Below are 19,886 nucleotides of genomic sequence, written 5' to 3'. Positions count from 1 at the left end.
CAGCACCTGCAGCCCAGCTCAACCAGGCACGGCTCAACCTGGTGGAACCCAACTCCAGAGGACAAAATGGGGCAAAACCGGGTGTCACCCCCACACCACATCCTCGAAGGACCCCGTTGCCTGGTGTAACACAGGTGAGAAGGAGCGGGGTGTCCATCCTACCTGCTGCTGCTGGAAGTGCAGGAGCTCCACAGGGCTCATCTCTCCGTTGGCCTCGGCTCCGGCGGCTCCGTCACGGCCGCCGCCCCCGGGGCCGCCCCCGCTGCCGCCGCCGCCATCGGGCTGATTGCTGAGGCTGCTCACCCCGTTCTGCGCCGAGGGTGTGGAGCGGATCGTCTCCGAGGCAGATTCAACCATCATGACTCGCTAGCAGGACCTAAAGAGGGGAGAGGAGAGCCTGAGAACGGGGGCTGAGGTCCCTGGCTGTGCCTGATCCCGGCGGGATCCCGCGGGGATGGGATGTCAAACCCTGGCTGGTTTTAGCTGCGTTCAGTTTACCCCCAAAAATAAAAGTGAAGCTGTTTCAAACACACTGCACATCGCTGGGCAAAGCGAGTGCAACTCATTCCTTAGAAAACCCATGATTCCAGCTTTCTCTGAGCATGGTGCAAGGTGCAGAGCCTCAGGAATCCGTTTATTTCCCCCAAATCCCAAAATATTTCACGGTGAGAGGCTGGAGACAGCACAGCCAAACTCGCTGCACACCAAGCACAGAGAACCTGCACCACAGATTCCACCCTGAAAATCCCAACAAAGTCCAAACATTTCCTCCATGTCCTTCATCTGCCAGCAAACCACCACTTCCCAGCAGGAAAAACCAGCTGGCAGAAGGTTTGGTGCCAGGCTGAGGAAACCCAAAGCTACGGCAGAGCGGCGATGTGGAAACGAGAGCACGGCGCACACGGGTTGGAAAATCCTCCCTTTTCTCCCAGTTTTTGCTCAGTGGGCAGGTTGGTGGTGGTGAAGCTGAAGGTCCCTTTTCCTGGGAGAAACTCCTGGATCTGGGCTGGCATTGGAGGAACAGCACCACCACACCCAGCGCTGGTCTCTGCCACATCCAGCCCCGACACAGAACAGTGGCAGCGCGGGATCCAACCTGCAGCGAGGGTCTCTCCCTCCTTCCCAACACGTTTCCCTCCATGGAAAGCAGTTTTATCCCATTCCACACCCCTCCATCCCACCAGCACGGGCTCAGCGCTCACCCACCGCCGCTCGCAGAGTTCACGACAAGACGGGAACGAAAACAGAGGGATGGGATGAAAAAATACCACCTCCCTTTTCTTTTTTCCTCCCTCTTTTTTTCCCTATTTCCCCCCTCCACACCCCAAAAGCCAGCGAGACAAACCAGGAACAACATAATTGCTGAAATGTGGCGTGTAATAATCGCTATTCAGGGGCTGATCATTCATATTAAACAGGGAGCAGCGAGCTGCTCATTTGCATGTTGGAGATTATCTGCATTTCAAAAGTCATTTCCGCAGGGGACATGAGTGACATCCATTCCCAAGGGGAGCTCCTGGCTCCCTCCCACTGTCCCAGGGCTCTGGGGGTGACACACTGGTGGCTGTGGGACAGCTCAAGGTTAAGGGGATTACTGGGATTTGGGTTGGGTTGGAGCACGGCGTGGTTGGAGCAGCTTCCCAAGGATGGGATGCTCACAGGATGCTGCGTTAGGAGCAAAAATCTGGAATAAATCCCTCACCTTTGCCTTAAAACTACATTTTTTCCTTCCCCGCTTTGAATTTCAAGGATTTCGAGTTCGGAAATATGAAATTATTGCTGTTCCTATTCCCGTTTTCCCTCTGAAATCCACCAGGCCCCACAGGGAACGCTCCATGTCTGACATTCGAACGGCATCACCAGGGCCAGAAACTCGTCAGGATTCAAGCAGGGATTTGACTTTTACACGGAGAACAGGAATATCCAGAGTTACAACGGGAAGTATTAAAAAAGGCAAAAAAAAAAAAAAAAAGAAAAGAAAAGAGAAAAAAAAAGGCTTTGGAAAGGATCTAAAACTTTCCTGGCTTCAGGCATAAACTGGAGTTTAACTATTGGGAATTAGGAGGAAATCTCTGCTGGTGGAGGAGCCGTGGGCTCACTCTGGTGGTTCCAGCCCCTGCCAGAGGCGGGATGCTGGAGCAGATTCCTGCAGCCCGGGTGATTCCCGGAGCTGGGGACACCAGGCCAGCTGAGTTCCCTCTCCAAGTCCTGTAAAACTCGACTTCCCGTTCCCAAACCCCTCTGGGATGCTGGAGTGTCTGGGATCCCAACAACTCTGCGAGGGAAGTCATAAAAGAAAGTCATCATCATAATAATGGAAATATTTCCATTCCTATAAAAAGTTTTACAAAACCTTAAAGAAAGAAAAAAAAAAAGGAAAAAAAAATAAAATAAAAACGAAGCCGGTGTCTGCGAGGTTATAAAGTGGATTTAAATTAGGAACAAGTGCTTTTCCAGCCAGGACGGATCCGGGATGACTGGGAAGAGCAGAACCCGCCTGAGCGATGCCGGAGCACACGTGCAGCCCTGCACACAGCCGGGAGGGATCCGCAGCATGCCGGCTCCTGCTGCTCATCTCCCGCAGTTCAAACACGGCCAATATTCCAGGGATTCTCCGGATGCCGCATCCAGAGGGGCTCATCAGGATCAGACCTTCCCCCAGGCAGAGAGGCAGGGACGGAGTCCAGTCAGTCAGCGGGAAGATCCAACGACACCCACATGCAGCGGGAAAGGGTGGGTTTGGTTAAAAGGGGAGGGAGGAGCCCCCTCCAACGGCAACAGCAACAGAAGCTGCACAAATGGATCGTTAATTACCATTAATTACCATTTCAGACTCCCGAGCTCCGCCACTGAACCACCACTCCGCCTTTTTTGTTCCCCCCTTTTATCCAACCACCTTCCGTAGGACAAAGGGGAAGGAAACGGAGAATTACAAACGGAGCAACGAATCCCCCCCTGCCTTCGGTGGGACCATATGGCAACGAGGGTGTATTAATTACCGTGGCTTTTAATTAACAATTGCTTCATCTGAGCAGTAACATTTCCTTGACATCCCCCAACTCGCCGCTAACCTGCGCGGAGCACGCGCCATCCCAGTCATCAATCCCGCTTTATTGACGCCCATCCCTCCCGCAAACAGGCACGATCCCAGGGTTTTCCAATTAACACCTCCGCACTCTCTAATTAGCGCAATTAACAGGCTGATGGATGCCCGGAGCTTCCCTGGGAGGGAGGGGCTGGAGCGGGCGCTGGGGCTGCGGGACGAGGCTCCCACCGTGTGCGCCACGATTCCCGTGGGAACGCCAGGTGTGTGCCGTGCCATGGAGCCTGGCACTGCCACGGAGCCTTCCGGAAGGGAAGGATGGACCTGGAGGTGACCAAACCCATGGACTCAAAGCAAAGGATGTGGGATTTTAGGAGCAGGAATAGCAGATGAAGCAGTGATGTCGCCCCAAAAAAAAGCTCCCAAGGAATTTTGGGCCATCCGGACCCATCCGGAGCAACGCCACTGCTCCGCCTGATTCCATGGACACAGAAATTAAATGGCACTTCTCAGCCCCCAGGAGCTGCTGGAGCAGCCACAGCCACACCACGAGCTCCTCAGAAGCCACTGCCCCCACACCGATTTCAGCAGCTTTCCCTATTTCTCATCATCCTCGGCACCGCAATCCTTGGCAGCTCCGCAACTTTGGGCTGCCCTTCATGGCCCAGTGTCACCTCCACCCTGCTGTCCCTGTCCTCGAGTCCCCACCCCCGACCACCGCGGGTTTCCCCAGCCACAAACTCCAAGAGCTCCAAACTATCACCCAAGAGGGAGGGAGGAGGAAAACCAGTGGGAAACACCGCTGGGAAAACTCTCCTGGCCACATCTCCACGAGCTGGGACAGCACAGGTGACACGACACACTGACACACAAACTGACACTGAGACTTTCCAGAGGCCGTTTCCACCCTTCCCACCACATCCCAGTCCCAAAGCAATATTCCAGAGCCTTCCTCCCAGCTCCAGCCTCGCCAGGATGCCGAGGGGAGCAGGCGGCCTCTCCCGTGGGTACCAGTGGATCCTGCAGGAGCACGGACCCGGCAAATCCCTCAAAGCCCTTGGAAATCTGCAGGATGCTCCTCTGCACAGCTGGAAGGAGAAGAGGACTCGGGAAAGCTGGATGCCAGGCACTGGATCTGCTCCCAGCTACGGAAAGTTGAGCAACCCGCCCGTCCTGCTCCAGCACCGCCAGGCTTTAGGAAGTGGCTGTTAATCCTAAAAGGCTTCGGCTGGAAGAGAAGCAGCAGCTCGGGATTGCTCTGAGAGTGGCTTTTTACCCTTTAATTAACACATAAACACATGGAAATGTGGAGAGGGGATTAAAATAAAAGTCTGGGGGAGCTGAAACGAATCTGGAGCATTACCGTAAATTAGAAGATATTTAAGGAACCAGGGACCGGCTAAGCTCAGGCACTGCTTTAATGGGATCTCACCTCTGGGCACTTTCATCTCCCACTTTCATCTCGCTCCCAGCAACTTCTTTGGGAAGAGCCAACCTCCGGCGCTTCACCTTCACCCTCAGCTCTCCTCACCTGCCTCGGTGCCAGCCCAGCCCAGCCATGCTCGTGGGTACCAGGGACTGGCAGGCAGCAGAGAGCCTTTGCTGCTCCACGGAAACCAGGCAGGGATGGCCACAGAGAGGTTCTCCTCCCGAAAAAAATTGGGAATCCTTGGATCAGCTCACTCAAAGAGCTGGAGAGCACCTGGAAGTGTAAGGACTCCAATCTGGGATTGTTCCCATGCTCCTGGCGAGCCCCACCTGCCTCTCCAAAACCTTTCACCCTCGGAGCATCCTTTGCTCTGCGGAGCTGCCCCAACTGCAGCCAACCCCACAGCAGATCCCACCCAGGAATGCCCAGCCCACACAGGGCATTCCCAGAGACACCAATGCCCGCCTGGCACCTCTCCCATTCCCTGCCAAGCTTCAGGAACACAAAACCCCTCCCAGAGGGGGTGTGGGACTGGCTGGATGTGGCCAGGCCGGTGCTGGGACAGCGGGGCTGTGGCTCCGTCCCGGAGCACGTGCCGGGCACCGGGGCTGCTGCTCCATCCTGCTCCATCCCGGCTTCCCCTCGCTGTGCTCTTGAAAAGATTAAAAAAAAAGGAACCCCACTCCATCTCATTAAGAAAGTAAACACAAGAGCCGTCTAAGTGTCTAATTAAGCTTCTAATTAGTCCCTGCTTGTTACTAATGCAAATTAGATTACGCCGCTTAACTACAGCATGTCCACAACACCCTTGTTAATTGCGGCCTTTTGAAATTAAATTACTCCCTAATTAGCATATCAAAGCCATTGATTCGGAGCCAGGAAAGATGAGGGCAGGAGGAAGCCGAACGCCAAGTTTTGTTAATCAGGGACGTCTAATTAAATAGTGACGTCGAGCACGGGGCTCCCACCTCGATGCTCCGGAGCCACCACACGTGGGGACCCGGGGCACCCTGAGCGGGGCAGCCCCTCGGTGGGAGCTGGTGGGCTCTGCACCCACCAGGGATCAGTGCTGAGGAGCTGGAGCATCCTGGTGGGGCGGGATGCAGGTCTGGTACCTGTGTCCCATCAGGTCGGGATGCAGGTCTGGTATCCCTTAGGCTGGGATGCAGGTCCAGCACCCCTGTCCTCTTAGGCTGGGATGCAGGTTTGGTACCCATGTCCCGTCAGGCTGGGATGCAGATCCAGTTCCTGTGTCCCATCAGTTTGGGATGCAGGCCTGGCACCTCTGTCCCACCAGTTTGGGATGCAGGCCTGGTACCCAAATCCACTGGGAGCAAGGCTGGGGGCACAGCCCAAAATCCAGGAAGCCCCCATGGAGCTACACCAGCCACCGCAGTGCCAGGTTCAGCCCTGCATCCCCTAATTTCTCATCCCCCTAAAAACTTGCTTTCCTTCTGCCCAACACGATCCAAATGAGAATTTAAAGGCCAAACGTCCCAAAACACACCCTCTGTGCACATGGATCAGGGTCACCCTCTCCCCAGCCCCCAAAACCCTCGGTGACCCCACACAGGAGCAGGAGAGGCGCCTCAGTGAGGATGGGTAGGGCTGGAAGAGCCTCTCACCTGTAGGATCCCAAATCCAGCTTGGCACAAGAAGTGAGGGGACAGTGCAGGGCACAGGGGGATGTGACAGCGGGGTCCTGACACCAAATCACCCCGCAGGGCACCGGACTGGGGGGACACATCCCCTCCCCATCCATGAGGATTCCTCGGATGGGACACCCCCACCTACATCCCCATCCCAGATCCTTCCCTCAAAGACAACCAAAACCACCTCTCTGCTCTCACTTGGGTTATCCCCCAATACCTCCAACCCCAAATTCTCAACGGGACATCCACAACAGAGCCACCAGGGAAGAGATTGGATCCAAAGGCAGAATCACTCCAAGGAGAGTGAAAGTGAAGCCTAATTTTGAAGTTCTTTCAATAACTTCCTGAATGACCCAGTTCTTCCCATCTCATAACTTTTCCTCTCTGTTTTTCTTTTTTCCTCTTTTTTTTTTTTGTTTAAAGAGGTGGGAAGGGAAAAAAAAATAAAGGGACGAAGATTGGAAAAGTTTAATAGAGGGAGAAAAAGTCTATTAAAAAAAAAAAATAAATAAGGCAGGCAGCCCGTCTCAGGGGAAGAGCTGAAATATTAAAGAAAGCAAAATCGCTTCTCCGGCTGCCGAGGCAGAGCAGGAGAATGGAGCGGCTGGAAAAGAAGGAATGGGGCACTTTTAATTGAAAAAAGGGAGATTCGAATGAAATATCCAATATCCCCCGTTAAAGAAAGGAAGAAGGATGGACCTTGGCCGCCGAGAAATTGCTGAAAGCCCCAACTTTTTCTTTCTCTCCCCCTTGCTCGGAAGTTATAGGAAAGAGGGATGAGAGAAAGGAAGGGAAAAAAGGGTCTTTCATCCGAGAGGAACTCAGGGGGAATGGAGGAGGAGGGCGGGGAGAGAGAGAGAGAGAGCAAGTTTTATTCATTTATTTTATTTTATGAGATGAGTAAAAATAATATATTTAAAATTAAAAAAAAAAAAAAAAGAAAGAAAAGGCCGAGTTTTACAATGTCCCAGTGTTTGGAAGCAGCGGAAAGGAGCGGAGAGGGGGGAAAGCAACTAAGAACAGAAGGGCCGGCTCCAACCACCCGCCGCACGAGCCTCTCTCCCAACGAGATTCAATTAATTGATAACAAGAGGCATCAAATTAATTTTTCAAGGATGTTAGATTTTGATGAAGGAAAAAATCTCTCTGATTTTAATCGGGGCGGCGTTTAAAAGGCATAAATGAATATCCCTTTCTAATCATCTGAGGCGCCGAGGAAGCACCAAGCGGTTAACGTGGAAATTCAAATCGTTTAATTAGGGGGGGTGGGAAAGAGGGGAGGTGGCCGTGGTGGGGGAAGGGGGCCTGGGGTTTTCTTTTTAAAGAGCTTTATGAAGAAATTATTTTTTAAAAAAATTATATTTCTTTCAAGCATCCTCGCTCTCCCCCCCCCTCCCTCCGACTCCTTCTCCCAGCCCCGGAATGCAGCAGCACTTGGAAAAAGCCATCTCGGAGCGTTTTGCTTTTGAATAGAGACCATTTCCCAGCACAATCTAATTAACAGAAATGATAATGAAGAGGGTGGGGAAAAAAATTTCAGAGGGAACAAAATTTAAAAAAAAACCAACCCAAAACCTCCAAACTCCCAGGGAAACAAAATACAAACCCCACGGGATAAGGTGAGATTCCCACCAGGCACAATTCCCGTCCATCGCTCTGCGCTTCCACACGGGATGAGGGTTTTAGGATTTGGGATGAGGTTTTCAGCACAATATTCCCCCAAAATCCTGTTAAAATAATTACCAGCCGCTCCCATCGCCGGTGTGGGACGGAATGCAGCTGCAACCAACAGGGCATCACCCCGGCAGCGCTTTCCAAAGGTTTTCCGGGCATCTCCCCATAAATCCCAGCTCCCTTCAAGCCTCTCCCACACGCCCAGTGCCTGGCTCACACTGGTTTGGACACTCACGCAGTGGGGACACATCCCTCTGGTGCAAATCCCACCTGGAATTCCTGCTGGAGCATCCCACCGGCACCAGAGCCCTCATCCCACCCGGAGCTCACGGAACGCTCCAGTCAAAATCTCCTCCGTGCCTCCCGCACGCAGCCAGGATGGTCCCACACTTGCCTGGGGCACCTGAGGAAGAGGAGGGATCTTCCTCTTGGATGGAGGCACAAAGGAAACCGCCCTGGCTGAGTGAGGAAGAGCAGGGACACTGGAAAATGCCCCGACTCAATCCCTGGGAAGGGCGAAAGCTCCTGGAAAATGAGGGAAGCTCTGAAATCAAAATAAACCCCAAACCCCAGGAGCTCCCCCTGCCCCATCCCCTCGGGAGAGGCTGCAAAGGGCAAGGATGGAGCCAGGGAGGAAGAAAATTCCCTGGAGCAGGTGTGAGACACTCTGGAGCGGGATGAGGAGCGATGCCAGGGCTGGGACTCGGCCTCCCACGTCCCACCCGGAGCGAAATTTTCCAGCCGAGTTCGAGGCAAGTCAGACTGGAAGCTGCTCAAAGTCTCTCCTGGCCTTCAAATAATCCAGAGGGGAGGAAAAAACAGGCAAGGTACCTATGGAGCAGGAGGGAGGGACTCGGGATGCCACAAGTTTTCCCAGACTCCGTCACATCTGTGCAAAAATTCATCCAGAGCAGACTCTGGTTAATGCGCTCCCCGCCGCATCCACGGCAAATCCCGTTTCCATGCAGGAAGAGGCCTGGTTTCCATCCAGAAATTATGCTGCTCACGAGGAGGGAGAAGAAAAAAGGCAGTGGGGGGGAGAACTATCCTTGGGCATTTTCAAACTCCCGGTCTGAAGTCCATTTTTCTTTGCATCCCGATCGGAGGCAGCGTGACCCAAGGCCGGCTCCGTCTCGCAGCGCTGCCGGAGCTCGGCTCCGCGCTTCCAAACAGCTTCCCTGGTTTTATTCCTGCACAGCTTGGCTTCTCCATGGACAGACTCGGCATCTCCCGGTTTCTCTGGGCACCTGCCACCCCCACGGAGCAAAGGCAGCCCCGCAGACGAACACGGCTCCCGACAGCTCGGCTGGGAATAACCCCGGAGATTTCTCCAGCGTTTTCCTCAAAGCTGGGAAGCGGCGTGTTCGGCAGGGCTGTGCTGGGATCCTGCCCTGGGAACGCTGCTGGGTGCCCATGGAGGGGAGTGGGGTGGTGCATTTAATATCTGAGGTGCTTGGGAAGAGAGCAGGAGAGGCAGGAGCATCCCTCGGAAGCGGGAAGTGCTTCCCAGCCTGTGCTGAAGCCAAAAGGTCACCGGGGTCCCCTGTGCTCCTTCTCTGTGTCACCTGGATGAGCCTCGTCCAGCACCGCGTCCTCTTCCCAGGAACATCCATCCCCCTCTGGGACTCTTCCAAGGGGAATGCGGGAGGTGCTGCCTGGCCCAGCGCGCCCCCGGCTGCGGATGCATCCCGCAGGGATGGCAGCAAAGCTCTTCCGTGGCTTCAGCGTCCCTCCGGATGCCAGGCTGGAGACACAGGGAAGGGATCTGGTCCCGCAGCATCGCCCCGGGGTCACGCTCGGCATTCCCAGGTCCTGCTGATCCATCCAGGCTCCGACATCCCCACAGCTCAGCGAGAGCGGGACACGGCACCTTCCCAAACCCAGCACATCCCTGCTTCGTGGATTGGGACAGAACTAGGGAAGGGGGAACTGAGTCGATGTTCTGAATCCCTGCTCATCCCAGGCAATGCTTCCTCCTGGGAACAGCACGATCCTGAAGGCCAAATCCAGGAAGCCCCGGAGCCCAGGAGCAGCACCCCGGTGGCTGCTGCTGCTCCAGCTCGGTGGAAGGAAGGTGCCCCCCGGGACACACAGCGCCATGCAAATCCCAGGGATTATTCCCAGGAATTGGGCTCCCCCCATACCTCCTAAAAATAACCCTCATCCTTTAAAATATTAATTAATGATTCACCAATTCCTGTCACCCTCCCCTGCAGTCCTGGCATCCTGTGAGCACCTCTGGGTGCTGGGGCAGGGAGGAGCTCAAGGTCCCTGGTGCCCACCTGGCTCCTGACGTGTCCCCTGCCCGGGCAGGACTCACCAGCGGACAGCTGGATGCTGCTTTTTTAGGGAAGATCCCCAAAATCCCCAGCCCAGGGCTCTGGCTTGGGGTCCCAGGTGAGGGTGCCCGCCTCAGGCTGGGTGCCCACCCTCTGGGTGCCACCTTTGGCCCACGGCAGCCACAACACAGCCCCCAGCTCCTCCACAATCCGGTCACATCCTCTTCCCACATCTCCTGTGAGATGGGAACACACAGAACCCTCTCCCTGTCCCCAGACTGTCCCTGGGTGGCGATCACCCACTGTAGGACACGGTTCTGGCACTGGCCACACCAGGCAGGGCACCAACCCAGCTGTCCCACATCGTGGTGAGGGAAGGACACGGCACCGGCACAGAGCATCAGACAAGATGGGAAGAGGACACAGCTGGGGACACCAAATCCCTCCGGGACATGAGCCACATCCCCATGTGTCCCCCACGTCCTCTCCAGCCCCAGCACAGCCCTGCCCGCTGCCAGAAGTTTTCAACCCCCAGTTGTTATTTTAAACCCCCAGACAAGCCCAGCAATTCGTGCTCATTCCCAGAGCGATTCCCAGAGTGTTTGTGTCTGCAACAGCGCTTGGGAAGCACCAGCACTGCAGTGCAAGGACATGTCCCCTCTGAGGGGACACGGGGCTGTCCCTCCATCCTTTTCCCAGAGGGACGGGCACGGCCCTGTCTCCTCCTGCAGCTCCATCCCAAATTTACAGCTGGGAATTCAGCAGCACCGACGCTCCTGATGCATCCCCTGCTCCAGCACGGCGGGGACACGAGGGACCGATGGCACCGACCCTCCCCAGAGCCAGCAGCACCCCCCAAACGACCCCCTCACCTGCCAAAGCCCATCCCACTGCACTCCCAAAGGGAGCAGACTCTTCAGCAGGGAGTGTTTTAAACCCCCCAGCCCCATAACCCAGCGGGATCACTCCGGCATTCCTCCTTCCCAGACACAGCCTGCAGTGCTGGTGGAAAACCTGTGAATGCAGGGCTGAGCAGGGTTTGATCCATGGACGGGGCTGCTCCGACAGCTCCAAAGTCTGACCCAGAGTCGGAGCAGCGGCTCCACTTCCCAGGGAAAACGGCCTTTGTTCAGTGGGAGCCCACTGGCATCCAGGGAAAGACTGCAAGGGATTTGGGAACAGGCCCTGCCATGTATCCTTTGAGAAACGAACCTGGCTTTACAGGAGAAGTGGGAATTACTCAGCCAGGGCCGTGCTGATCCCAACCTGCTGCCGCATCCGGAGGGTCCCCAGCATCCCTGAGGATGCAGAGCCCAGCCCTGGGATCCATCCCGTGGGAAGGAGCCGGGCTGGACCCTGCAGCTCCCAGCACTTTTGGGTTTGACTTGGGGAAAGTCAACCCCAATTGCAGCCCAAATCTCACTGCTGTCGTGGGAAAAGGGGATGCAGTCAATGTTGTGCCGTACCACGGGAGCGGAGCTCAGCCAGAAACCCCCTGCCAGGGTTTCTCTGGCACGCTCGTGCTCCCACCCCTCACAGGATGGATTTTTGGACATTTCCCTTCTCCTGTTCCTCTCGGGAGCACATTGAGGGCTCAAAAAGCACAAAAGTCCCCAAAAAGCACAAAAAGCCAGAATTACAGAGATTTTCCCCAGTTCTTCCTCTCCACCTCCATGGGGGAGCAAGGGCTCTGCTGCCAAACCCAGACCCCTGTGCAAGCAGCACCCTACAAACCCCGAGTGCTTTGGGGTCAGAGGGACAGGAATGGATCCCGCTGGAGGGGCACAATTGAGGATGAGCGCCCCAAACCCCGGGGTCCAAGAGGCTGAGACAAACTGGGAGTGATGGGATGAGCAGGAGCATCACCCTCCTCCTCCTCCTCCTTCTCCTCCTCATCCCCCAGCCGCAGCTTTACCCACCCAGCAGGTGACAAGGGCCCCTTTTGTTTCCCAAATGAGGAATTCCTGTCAGTTTTGAGGTTTAATTTATTAATGGGGAACCTCTGTGGCAGCCTGGCTCCCCAAACCCTGCTCGGGCGGGATGGGATGGGATGGGATGGGATGGGATGGGATGGGATGGGATGGGATGGGATGGGGGAGGCGCTGCCCTGCCCACAAACCCAACCCCATCCCAGCAGGACCCTGTGGATAAAAGTCCATCCAGGAAGCTGCAGGGAAAGCAGGCTGGGGTGTAAAGGAGAAACGTAAATTCTCGGGAAACAATCCCAGAGAAAGACAAAGCTGGAGACTTCATAAACCCCACCTGAATCCATCTCGGCAAAACTCTGGGGCTTTGCAGCTCTGCCCGGCCCAGCACATTCCCAAAATCCACATTTCCTGCCTCAAAACTTACGGGACGCTTCTCCCCATGCCTTTATTTGCTCTTCTCGTGTTTTTATCAGGCCCGGCGATGCCGTGTTTCTCTTCCCGATCCAAGCTACCCCACGCTCCAGGGAATTTCCCTCCCGCTGCCAGGTCTGGCAGCATCCCAGAGGAAGGACCAGCCTGCTGGGTGCCAGGAACCCTCCTAGGGGCACAGAGCTCCTCCTCAGCTCCCTCGCCGCTGGGACAAGCGGCACCCAGAGGGGACACAAGGCCCCAGGACACAGGAGAGCTCCTCTCCCTCTCCAGCACAAGGTCTCTACCGAATATTCCCACCCAGATCCTGGCCCAGTTCAGCCCAAAACTCCGGATCCTCAACAAGGAACTTCAGCTCTGCCAGGTATTCCCTGCCACAAGTTCTCCCTTCACCCCGGGTGGCTCCTCCGAGCCCCTCGTGACCACCCCGAGCCCCAAAGCCTTTTCCCGAGGCTGCAGTGGGGCACCTTTCCCCCATCCTGGGATGTCCCCTGCCATTCCCGGCCATCCCTGCCAGGCATTTCCTTCCCCTGGGAGCTGGAGCTGAGGAATCCAGGAGCTGAGGAAGCCCCAGGTCCCTGCACGGTGTGGGGACACTCCTGCTCTGGGAGCATCCTCCTGGCAGCTCCAGGACCTTGTGGGCAAAGCAGGATCCGCCGAGCTGGAACCCCCATCCCAAGGGATGTGCTGAGATCCCAGCACGGATGGGAGGCACCAGCGGAGCCGTGAGCTCAGTGCCAGCTCCAGGAGCTGTTCCTGGGCCACGGAGCACTGGCAGAAGGGCACTGGGAGTCACATCCCCACTCCTGGGCACGGCAGACACCCGGGAGAGGCAGGAATCCGAATCCAAGGGGTCTCCAGATGGAGGGAACTCCTGGGAACACGGGATCGCAGCTCATCCCTCGCTCCACAGCACAATTCTGGCCTTGCATTCTGCATTAAGCCACCAGCCTCGAGCCCTCCTCACTGTCCCTCTTTCCCAAGGCATCTTTTCCCAGTCCATGACAGCTTCTCCCCAGGTGGCCCCATCCCATCCTGTGTCAGCTGGCCCCCAGCTCCCAGCCTCACAAGAAGCAGCAAAAAGAAAATCACTCACCCAAAATCTACAGGTTGTAGAATAAACCAGGACTTGGAGAAAGCAAGGGAAGGGTTTGGGATCAGAGCTGACCGATCCCGAGGGAAGCTGGCAGTGGGATGCTCAGCCAGGAACCTCGAATGGCACTGTTTTTGTGCCCTTATCAGCCTCGGAGCAGGGAGATCCCTGTGGATAACCCCAGCTCTGCAGCGACCTGGCACAGGGGTGTTCCAAGGATTGTTCCATCAGCACCTGCTCCGGGCGAGCAGCTCATCCCAGCCACGGATCCACGGCTGTGGAAACGGGAGCAGCATCTCCCTGAGCTCCGGAGCTGCCAAACACAACCTGCACAGCACCCGGAGCACAAACCCATCCCACCGTGGCTTCCTCCTCTTCCTTTTCCTCCTCCTCCTCCTCCTCCTGCTGGGGCCATCCCGGTGCTCCCCAGCCCCGTCCGCCCATTCCAGCTCCGGTCACACCGGAGGAGTTTTCCCAATGAGGCAGAAAAAAACCACTTCCAATTCACCTCCAAATCATCCCCCGCCGTGGGATTTTTCTCCTCCTCTATCATCTCCAAAATCCTTTTGCACCTTTCCACAGTTTTGAAAGGAATCTTCCACCAAATCATTTTATTGCCCCGACTTCTGCCTCCGATAAACCCAGCGCGGAGCCCTGAGCAGAGCAAGGTGAGATTTCCTCCACATCCACCCTCCGCTCCCTATTCTCCTTGGAAAAATCCCTGTTTTCTCTGCCAGCCTGGCTGCACAGCCCGGGAGGAGGCACAGCTTCCGCCGGAACACGCTGCCAACGGCTGCTGCCAACCTGCCAGGGCACGGGAGCCCTCGGGAAGTGTCACCCGGGGCTGGCACCGCCGGCACCGCGTCGCTCCACCCCAGCGAGCACTCGGCACAAGAGGCTGCAAGCACAGCCTGGCTTTTCCTTAAAATAAAAAAAATCCCAGCAGAAAGGATCCCGACTCATACCAGGCACCCTTCCCTGTGCATCCCGGTGCCAACCCCGTGCCCACGGCAGAGGAATCCCTTGATGACTTCCCTCCCCTTCCCTCCGGCTCATCCCTGCTCTAGCAGGATCCCTGTGAAATAAATCGTGGCTTTGGACTTCTCCTCGCCTCCTCCTCTGCTTCTCCTGCCTCTCCTCTCTCTGTTTTCCCTGATGCCATTCCACTCCCAAACCCATTTTTGTCACGGGCAGCTGGATCACCACAACACGTTTCGTGCTGGAGCCTCGCCTGGGCCATGCCAAGAGCCGGTTAAATTAGGAAAAGTTTGTTAAAAAAACCAAAACAAACCTCTCAAGCAGCGTCTTGGCTGGATTTTATCTACCAAACACTTGGAGGGGGGGGGAGGAGAAAAAAAAAAAAGATTAGGAAGTTTTTCAAGCTCTGCCCAGCCCCATCTTGATCTACAAGTTCTGTTTGACTTGAAAAGGTGCAGCACAGGGAGGTTTTGGAAGAGATAAAATGGGTGCAAGTCCTTGCTCTGAGCTGGCCCAGGAGCCAGCGCTGCTGGTCACAGCCCCACGGCCATTCAGGGGACAGTGGGGCCACCCCAAGGGTCACCAGCTCCGTGCAGGGCCCTGTCCCAGCTCCCGGGGTTATTTCTGAGCCAGCTGCTCCCCCTGAGTTTCAATCAGGTGCATCTAGGAGTGGCTCACGGAGGATTTTTATACCTTCCGAGGCAAACTCATGGAAATTCCAAGCTCTGAGTGGTTTTATTTACTCCCTTTTTCCTTCTCTTTCCCACTAACGGAGCTCATCCCTCTGTGGGAAGATGCCCACGGAGCAGCACCGAGCCCCCCACCCAGCGGAATCCGTGCTGGAGGAGCTGGAAACCGAAGAGGAAGGGACAGGAAATTTCAAGTCCCCACTTCCAGAAGTGGCAGGTGACGCCGAGGCGGCAGCGGGCTCACTTCGGGAGCGGAGGATAAACCCACGGTGGCCCTGGAGGAGGAGGTGGGAGCCCCCCCCCTGCATTCAGAAGTGGGGAACATCCCCTGGAGACCCCAAAACCACCTGCCAGCCACATCCCAGCGTTCTGCTGGGCTTCAAGCCCACAGGGATGAAGGGGGGAAAAAAACCCCCACCCCTTGCCGAAATAAAGAGAATTTTCCCAAAACCTTCAGGCTCCCAAACCCCACCACAGAGCGGGAAAGGCAAGGAGCCATAAATGTGTATGAGTTATAAACCCGGGGACCTCCGGGCTTCTCCTCCCGCCTCTCTCCGGTGGGAAGAATGAGCCCATTCCCCTTGCCCCCCACCTTGCTGCCACAAAGGCGATCCCAGCCCCACAACTCCCCCCCTCCAGCCCCGCTCCCCGCCAGACCGACAAGAAAAGAGAAAAAGGGTTGGGGGGCGGGGGGGGGTGAAAAAAAAAAAATAAAATCAAAGGAGAGAAAACCCTGAAAGCCGGAGCCCCTCCCCAGCCCCACAGCGAGACACAAACATCAGCAGACTCAAAGCATCCCCCGAGCCAGCGGCGGAAAAGAAAAGCTGCCGGGCTCTCCGGGCAGCAACTTCACAACTGAGTGCACTCGCATTCCTGCCGGGTTATTAGGAGAGAAAGGCCGAGGGCCCGAGGAGATATTTTAGTGTCACTTGATTTTATACACTGCCCTGGTTTTTTGGTGGTGGTGGTGGTGGTGTTTTCCGAACGCTCTCCGCTCTTCCCTTTCCAAAGGGGATGTAAAAGCTTCGGCCGCCCGCTTTCCAGGGAGGACAGCGGGGCTGGACATGGCTTTTACAGATATTTTGGACATTATCTTTTCTCCAGCCCCTTCCCCACCTCTCCCAGCAGCAACTTTAATCCGTTTTATTCCACCTCGCTCCGTTTGCTCAGCCTTTCCCCCCTCGCCCACCCCTCGCCTCCTCCTTCCCTGACCCCGCTGGGCGACGCATCCTGGGGTGCAGGGCTTAGGGGGGGGATTTTCCACACCGATCCCGTTCTCCTGCACTTTTTCCAACCCCCCCATCAAATCCAACTTCGTGCTTCGCAGCGGTGCCACTTTGGATTTTAGATTTTATCCCCGGAGCGCTGCTCGATCCGGCCGGGAACGGACGCACCCCTGTGCCCACACTGAGAACCCCATTAAAAAGGGGCTTTGGGATGGGGGAGACCCACAAAAAACCCCCCCTGAACAAATAATAAATTAAAATTACGAATCAAAATAAACGGGGAGCAGCTCAAAGAGGCAGCTCACAGCATTATTTGGGAGCAGAAGGAGCAGGAGGGCTCCGGGATCTTCTCCACAGCCCCCAATCCCACACCACAAAGGGCAGGAGAAGCCGGAGCCTCCGAGGGCTCTGCAGCCCTGACAAAGCTCCCTGGCTTGGCACAGGGAATTCTGCCCCTTCTCCCCCACGTTTTCCCCTTTCCCAGTTCAATTTAAGCAACCTGAAGGAGAAAAAAATTAAATAAGAAGGGAGAGAACGGAGTAATTTTTCCAAACCTGATCATTTCCTCCATCCACCCGCTCCTGCAGCTTGGTGCATTTATTTCTGATGGGCTTTAAGGTGGGGTGGCAATTAAAAAACAAAAAAAAAAATTGAAAATCCTTAATTTAGAGTTTTATTTTGGAAAACCCTGAGACTTTGCTGTGTTTAAATTGAGGATATGGGGAGGCATGAAAGGGAACACGTCCCCGCCGACACCCGGGACCCGGTCACGCCGCCCGCGTGAGACACATGTTGGGTTGATTTAACGTCAAATCCCTGCTCTCCACGGAACATATTCCCCGCGTAAATTTTTAACACACCAGCAGAAATTTGTAAAAGTAAATCCTCCTTCTGGTTTGGGTTAAAAACCAACCCAACCTTTTAATACAGAAACTAATAACAATTTTATTGTCTGCCCCACAGCTTTACGACACTCGCAGAGGAGTGAGGTCTTAATCCGATGGAAGTTGGGGTGGAGGGTGGGAAAAGGAAAATCTTGGGGTATCAACTGATGGGGAGGGAAGAGCTGCCTGAAGCTGAGGAGCGATCCCAGGCAGGAATTCGGACACGAATTCCTCCAGGACTATATTAAGAGCAGCAGCAGCAAAAATAAAAAAGAAATAAATCTCAGTGCAAGTTTTCCGAGCGGGCACTTCCCGACCACGACTCCCGGGGAAGTGGGGTTTGCAGCGCCTGTGAATTATTCCCGCTTTCTCCTCCACACATTTTTCATTTGTATTAAAAAGTGCACAGGAGGGAGGGAGGGAGGGAGGAAGGGAGGGAGAGACACGCGGCCCTTGGCTTGTTTGTGTTTTAAACGGGCAAAGGGAAACCAGCATCGCTCCCGGATGGAAAAAGAAAACCCAATTACGCTCCACTTGTTCTCGCCCATCCACACCTCCGAACGCGCCCGCCAACTCAAACCAGATTTCCTACACCCAAAGAAATATCCAGAGCCATCCGCGGCACTTCCCGAAGTGCCCTTTTCTCCCGGAGAGGGGGAGAGGGGAGAGCAGACAGAGGCGCGTTTGTTTATCCCACGGAGCGGGGAGAGGGAGCCGGGAAGAATAGAAATCCCCGAACTTTGCCAGCGCCAGGAGAGCATCTCAACGACGGCGGACACCGGGGTGGGAAGGGGATGTTGTCGGAGGCTGATCCAGGGCTCCGGGTGAGCCTCCACGCGCTATTTGCCCGGGAATTTCGGGACTCCCAGAAGACGATGCTCCGTAATAAAAACTCTTCCCGAACACGTTATCACTGCCGGCACCACCAGCAGCCGCTGCCGGCAGCGTCCCCGCCGAGAGCTCCCGCGGCACCGGGTTAGAGAGACCCCCCCCAAATCCTTGGGAAAGCCCCCCCAACCTCTCTCCCCGTCCAAACAAAGGCGCACGGAACCCCCGCAAACTTTACAACCGGGTGAAACCCAGGCACGGGTGAGCCGCGGGGCAGCCGGCTGCCGTCAGCCCCTCCGGAATCCAAACCTGCGGGGGTTTCTCGGGAATATTCTCCAGCTCCATCCGAAGCCGTGCCTTGTCCTCCTCTCCCTCACCTTGCAGTCTGGGTTAGGATTTTGGACACGGCGGGTGGATTTTCCCAGGGCGCTGCGGGAGCGACGGCCGGGCTGGCTGCAGGTTGTCGGGGACGGCGGCGGCTGCTTCTCCCAGGAATTGCAAAACTTGGGGCAGACTTACGGATTTCTCTCCAAGGAGGGAATCACAACCCCGGGCCCGAGGAGCGGCGGGTCGAGGCTGAGTTAAAATGCGATGGGGGGGGGGGGGGGGGAAGTGGGGGGAAAAAACCCACCCAAGCCCTCCAGCAGCCGGAATTAAACCAAAACTGCCGGAGAGAAAGGAAAAGATGGGGAGGAAATGGGAAGCACCAACAAAGGGAGCGCTGGGGCGGCTGCAGGGCAGGGGCGGCCGGGCTCCCCCCCCCGGTGCGCTGCCCCCTCGGGGGGTGCGGGACCCCCAAAGCGCCGGAGCGGAGGCGGGTCCGGATCCGGCACCGGCAGCGCGGCTGTGCCGGCGGCAGCGCAACTTTCCCGGGGCCCGACCCCCCCTCGCCGAGGGGGCTGCGACCCCCCCTCCCCTCCGCCGGCCGCCCAAACGCCTCAGGGGCGGCGGCGGCGACCCCCGCGCCCGCCCGGAGCCGCGCACCCCGCACGCACCGGGACCCCCGCGCTGCTCGGGGCGCACGGAGAGCGGGGACCCCCCGCGCCCCCCCGAGGAACCCCGCACCCCGGAGCGCCCCGATCCCCGACCCCTCCGTGCCCCCCGCGCCCCGCCGAGCCCCGGCCCGCCCGCACCCCCGGCTCCCCCAGCGCCGGCCCCGCTCCCTTTGTCCGGGAGCCGTAACAAAACTTCCGAGCGCGGCGCGGCCGAGCGCGGGGCACGGCCCCGCCGGGGGCAGGGGGAGCACACGGGGGACCCGGCCCGCGCCCCCCGCACCTGCCGGGGGGTCCCGCCCCGCGCCCCCCTCCTCCGGGGACACCCGCGGGGGGACGCGCGGGGACCCTCCCGCGCCGCTCGCACCCACCTGGTCGCGCCGAGCGCCGGGCTCCGGGGCGGGCATGAGCCGCGCCGCTCCTTCCCCCCCCACCCCTGCACAGCCCTCCCCGCACCGGCACCTTCCCCAAACTTCGACGGGGCGGGCGCGGCGGGGCCGGAGCTCAGAGGCGGCGCGGCATGGCCGGGGTGGGCTCCGTGCGGCGGCGGGGCCGCGCTGCGGAGCGGGGCCGTGCGGGGCTGGGCGCGGGGGGCGCGGGCAGCCGGGGCCGGCCGGGCCGTGGCCGCGCTCAGGTCCGGCTCGGCGCGGCGGCGGCGCGGGCGCGGTGGCGCGGGGCGGGCGCCGGCCGCCCTACCATAGTTCCTCTAAAGCAGGTGCAGCCGCTTTCCCCGCCCGAGCATCCCCCCCGCGCCGCCCCGAG

At 57.2% G+C, this 19,886-nt stretch overlaps 1 protein-coding gene across 2 annotated transcripts in view; it reads right to left on the bottom strand.

Annotated features, from left to right (window-relative positions):
• The window catches only part of FOXP4 (forkhead box P4), a 57,580-nt gene extending 37,948 nt beyond the window's left edge, over positions 1-19,632 (bottom strand). Inside the window, exons 1-2 of one of the 2 annotated variants that reach the window (XM_032133357.1) lie at positions 19,496-19,632; positions 163-376 (exon numbers count right to left, since the gene is read on the bottom strand). In XM_032133357.1, the coding sequence (XP_031989248.1) occupies positions 163-360 (198 nt within the window). In that variant the 5' untranslated portion in view covers positions 361-376; positions 19,496-19,632. The remainder of the gene's footprint in view (positions 1-162; positions 377-19,495) is intronic. The other variant, XM_032133358.1, reaches the window with a different exon arrangement.
• Between the last annotated feature and the right edge of the window lie 254 nt (positions 19,633-19,886).

Source organism: Corvus moneduloides, chromosome 24 (assembly GCF_009650955.1).
Source record: "Corvus moneduloides isolate bCorMon1 chromosome 24, bCorMon1.pri, whole genome shotgun sequence".
Taxonomy (NCBI): domain Eukaryota; kingdom Metazoa; phylum Chordata; class Aves; order Passeriformes; family Corvidae; genus Corvus; species Corvus moneduloides.
Note: the sequence above shows the minus strand (reverse complement) of the source record. Positions and strands in the feature narration are given on the sequence as shown.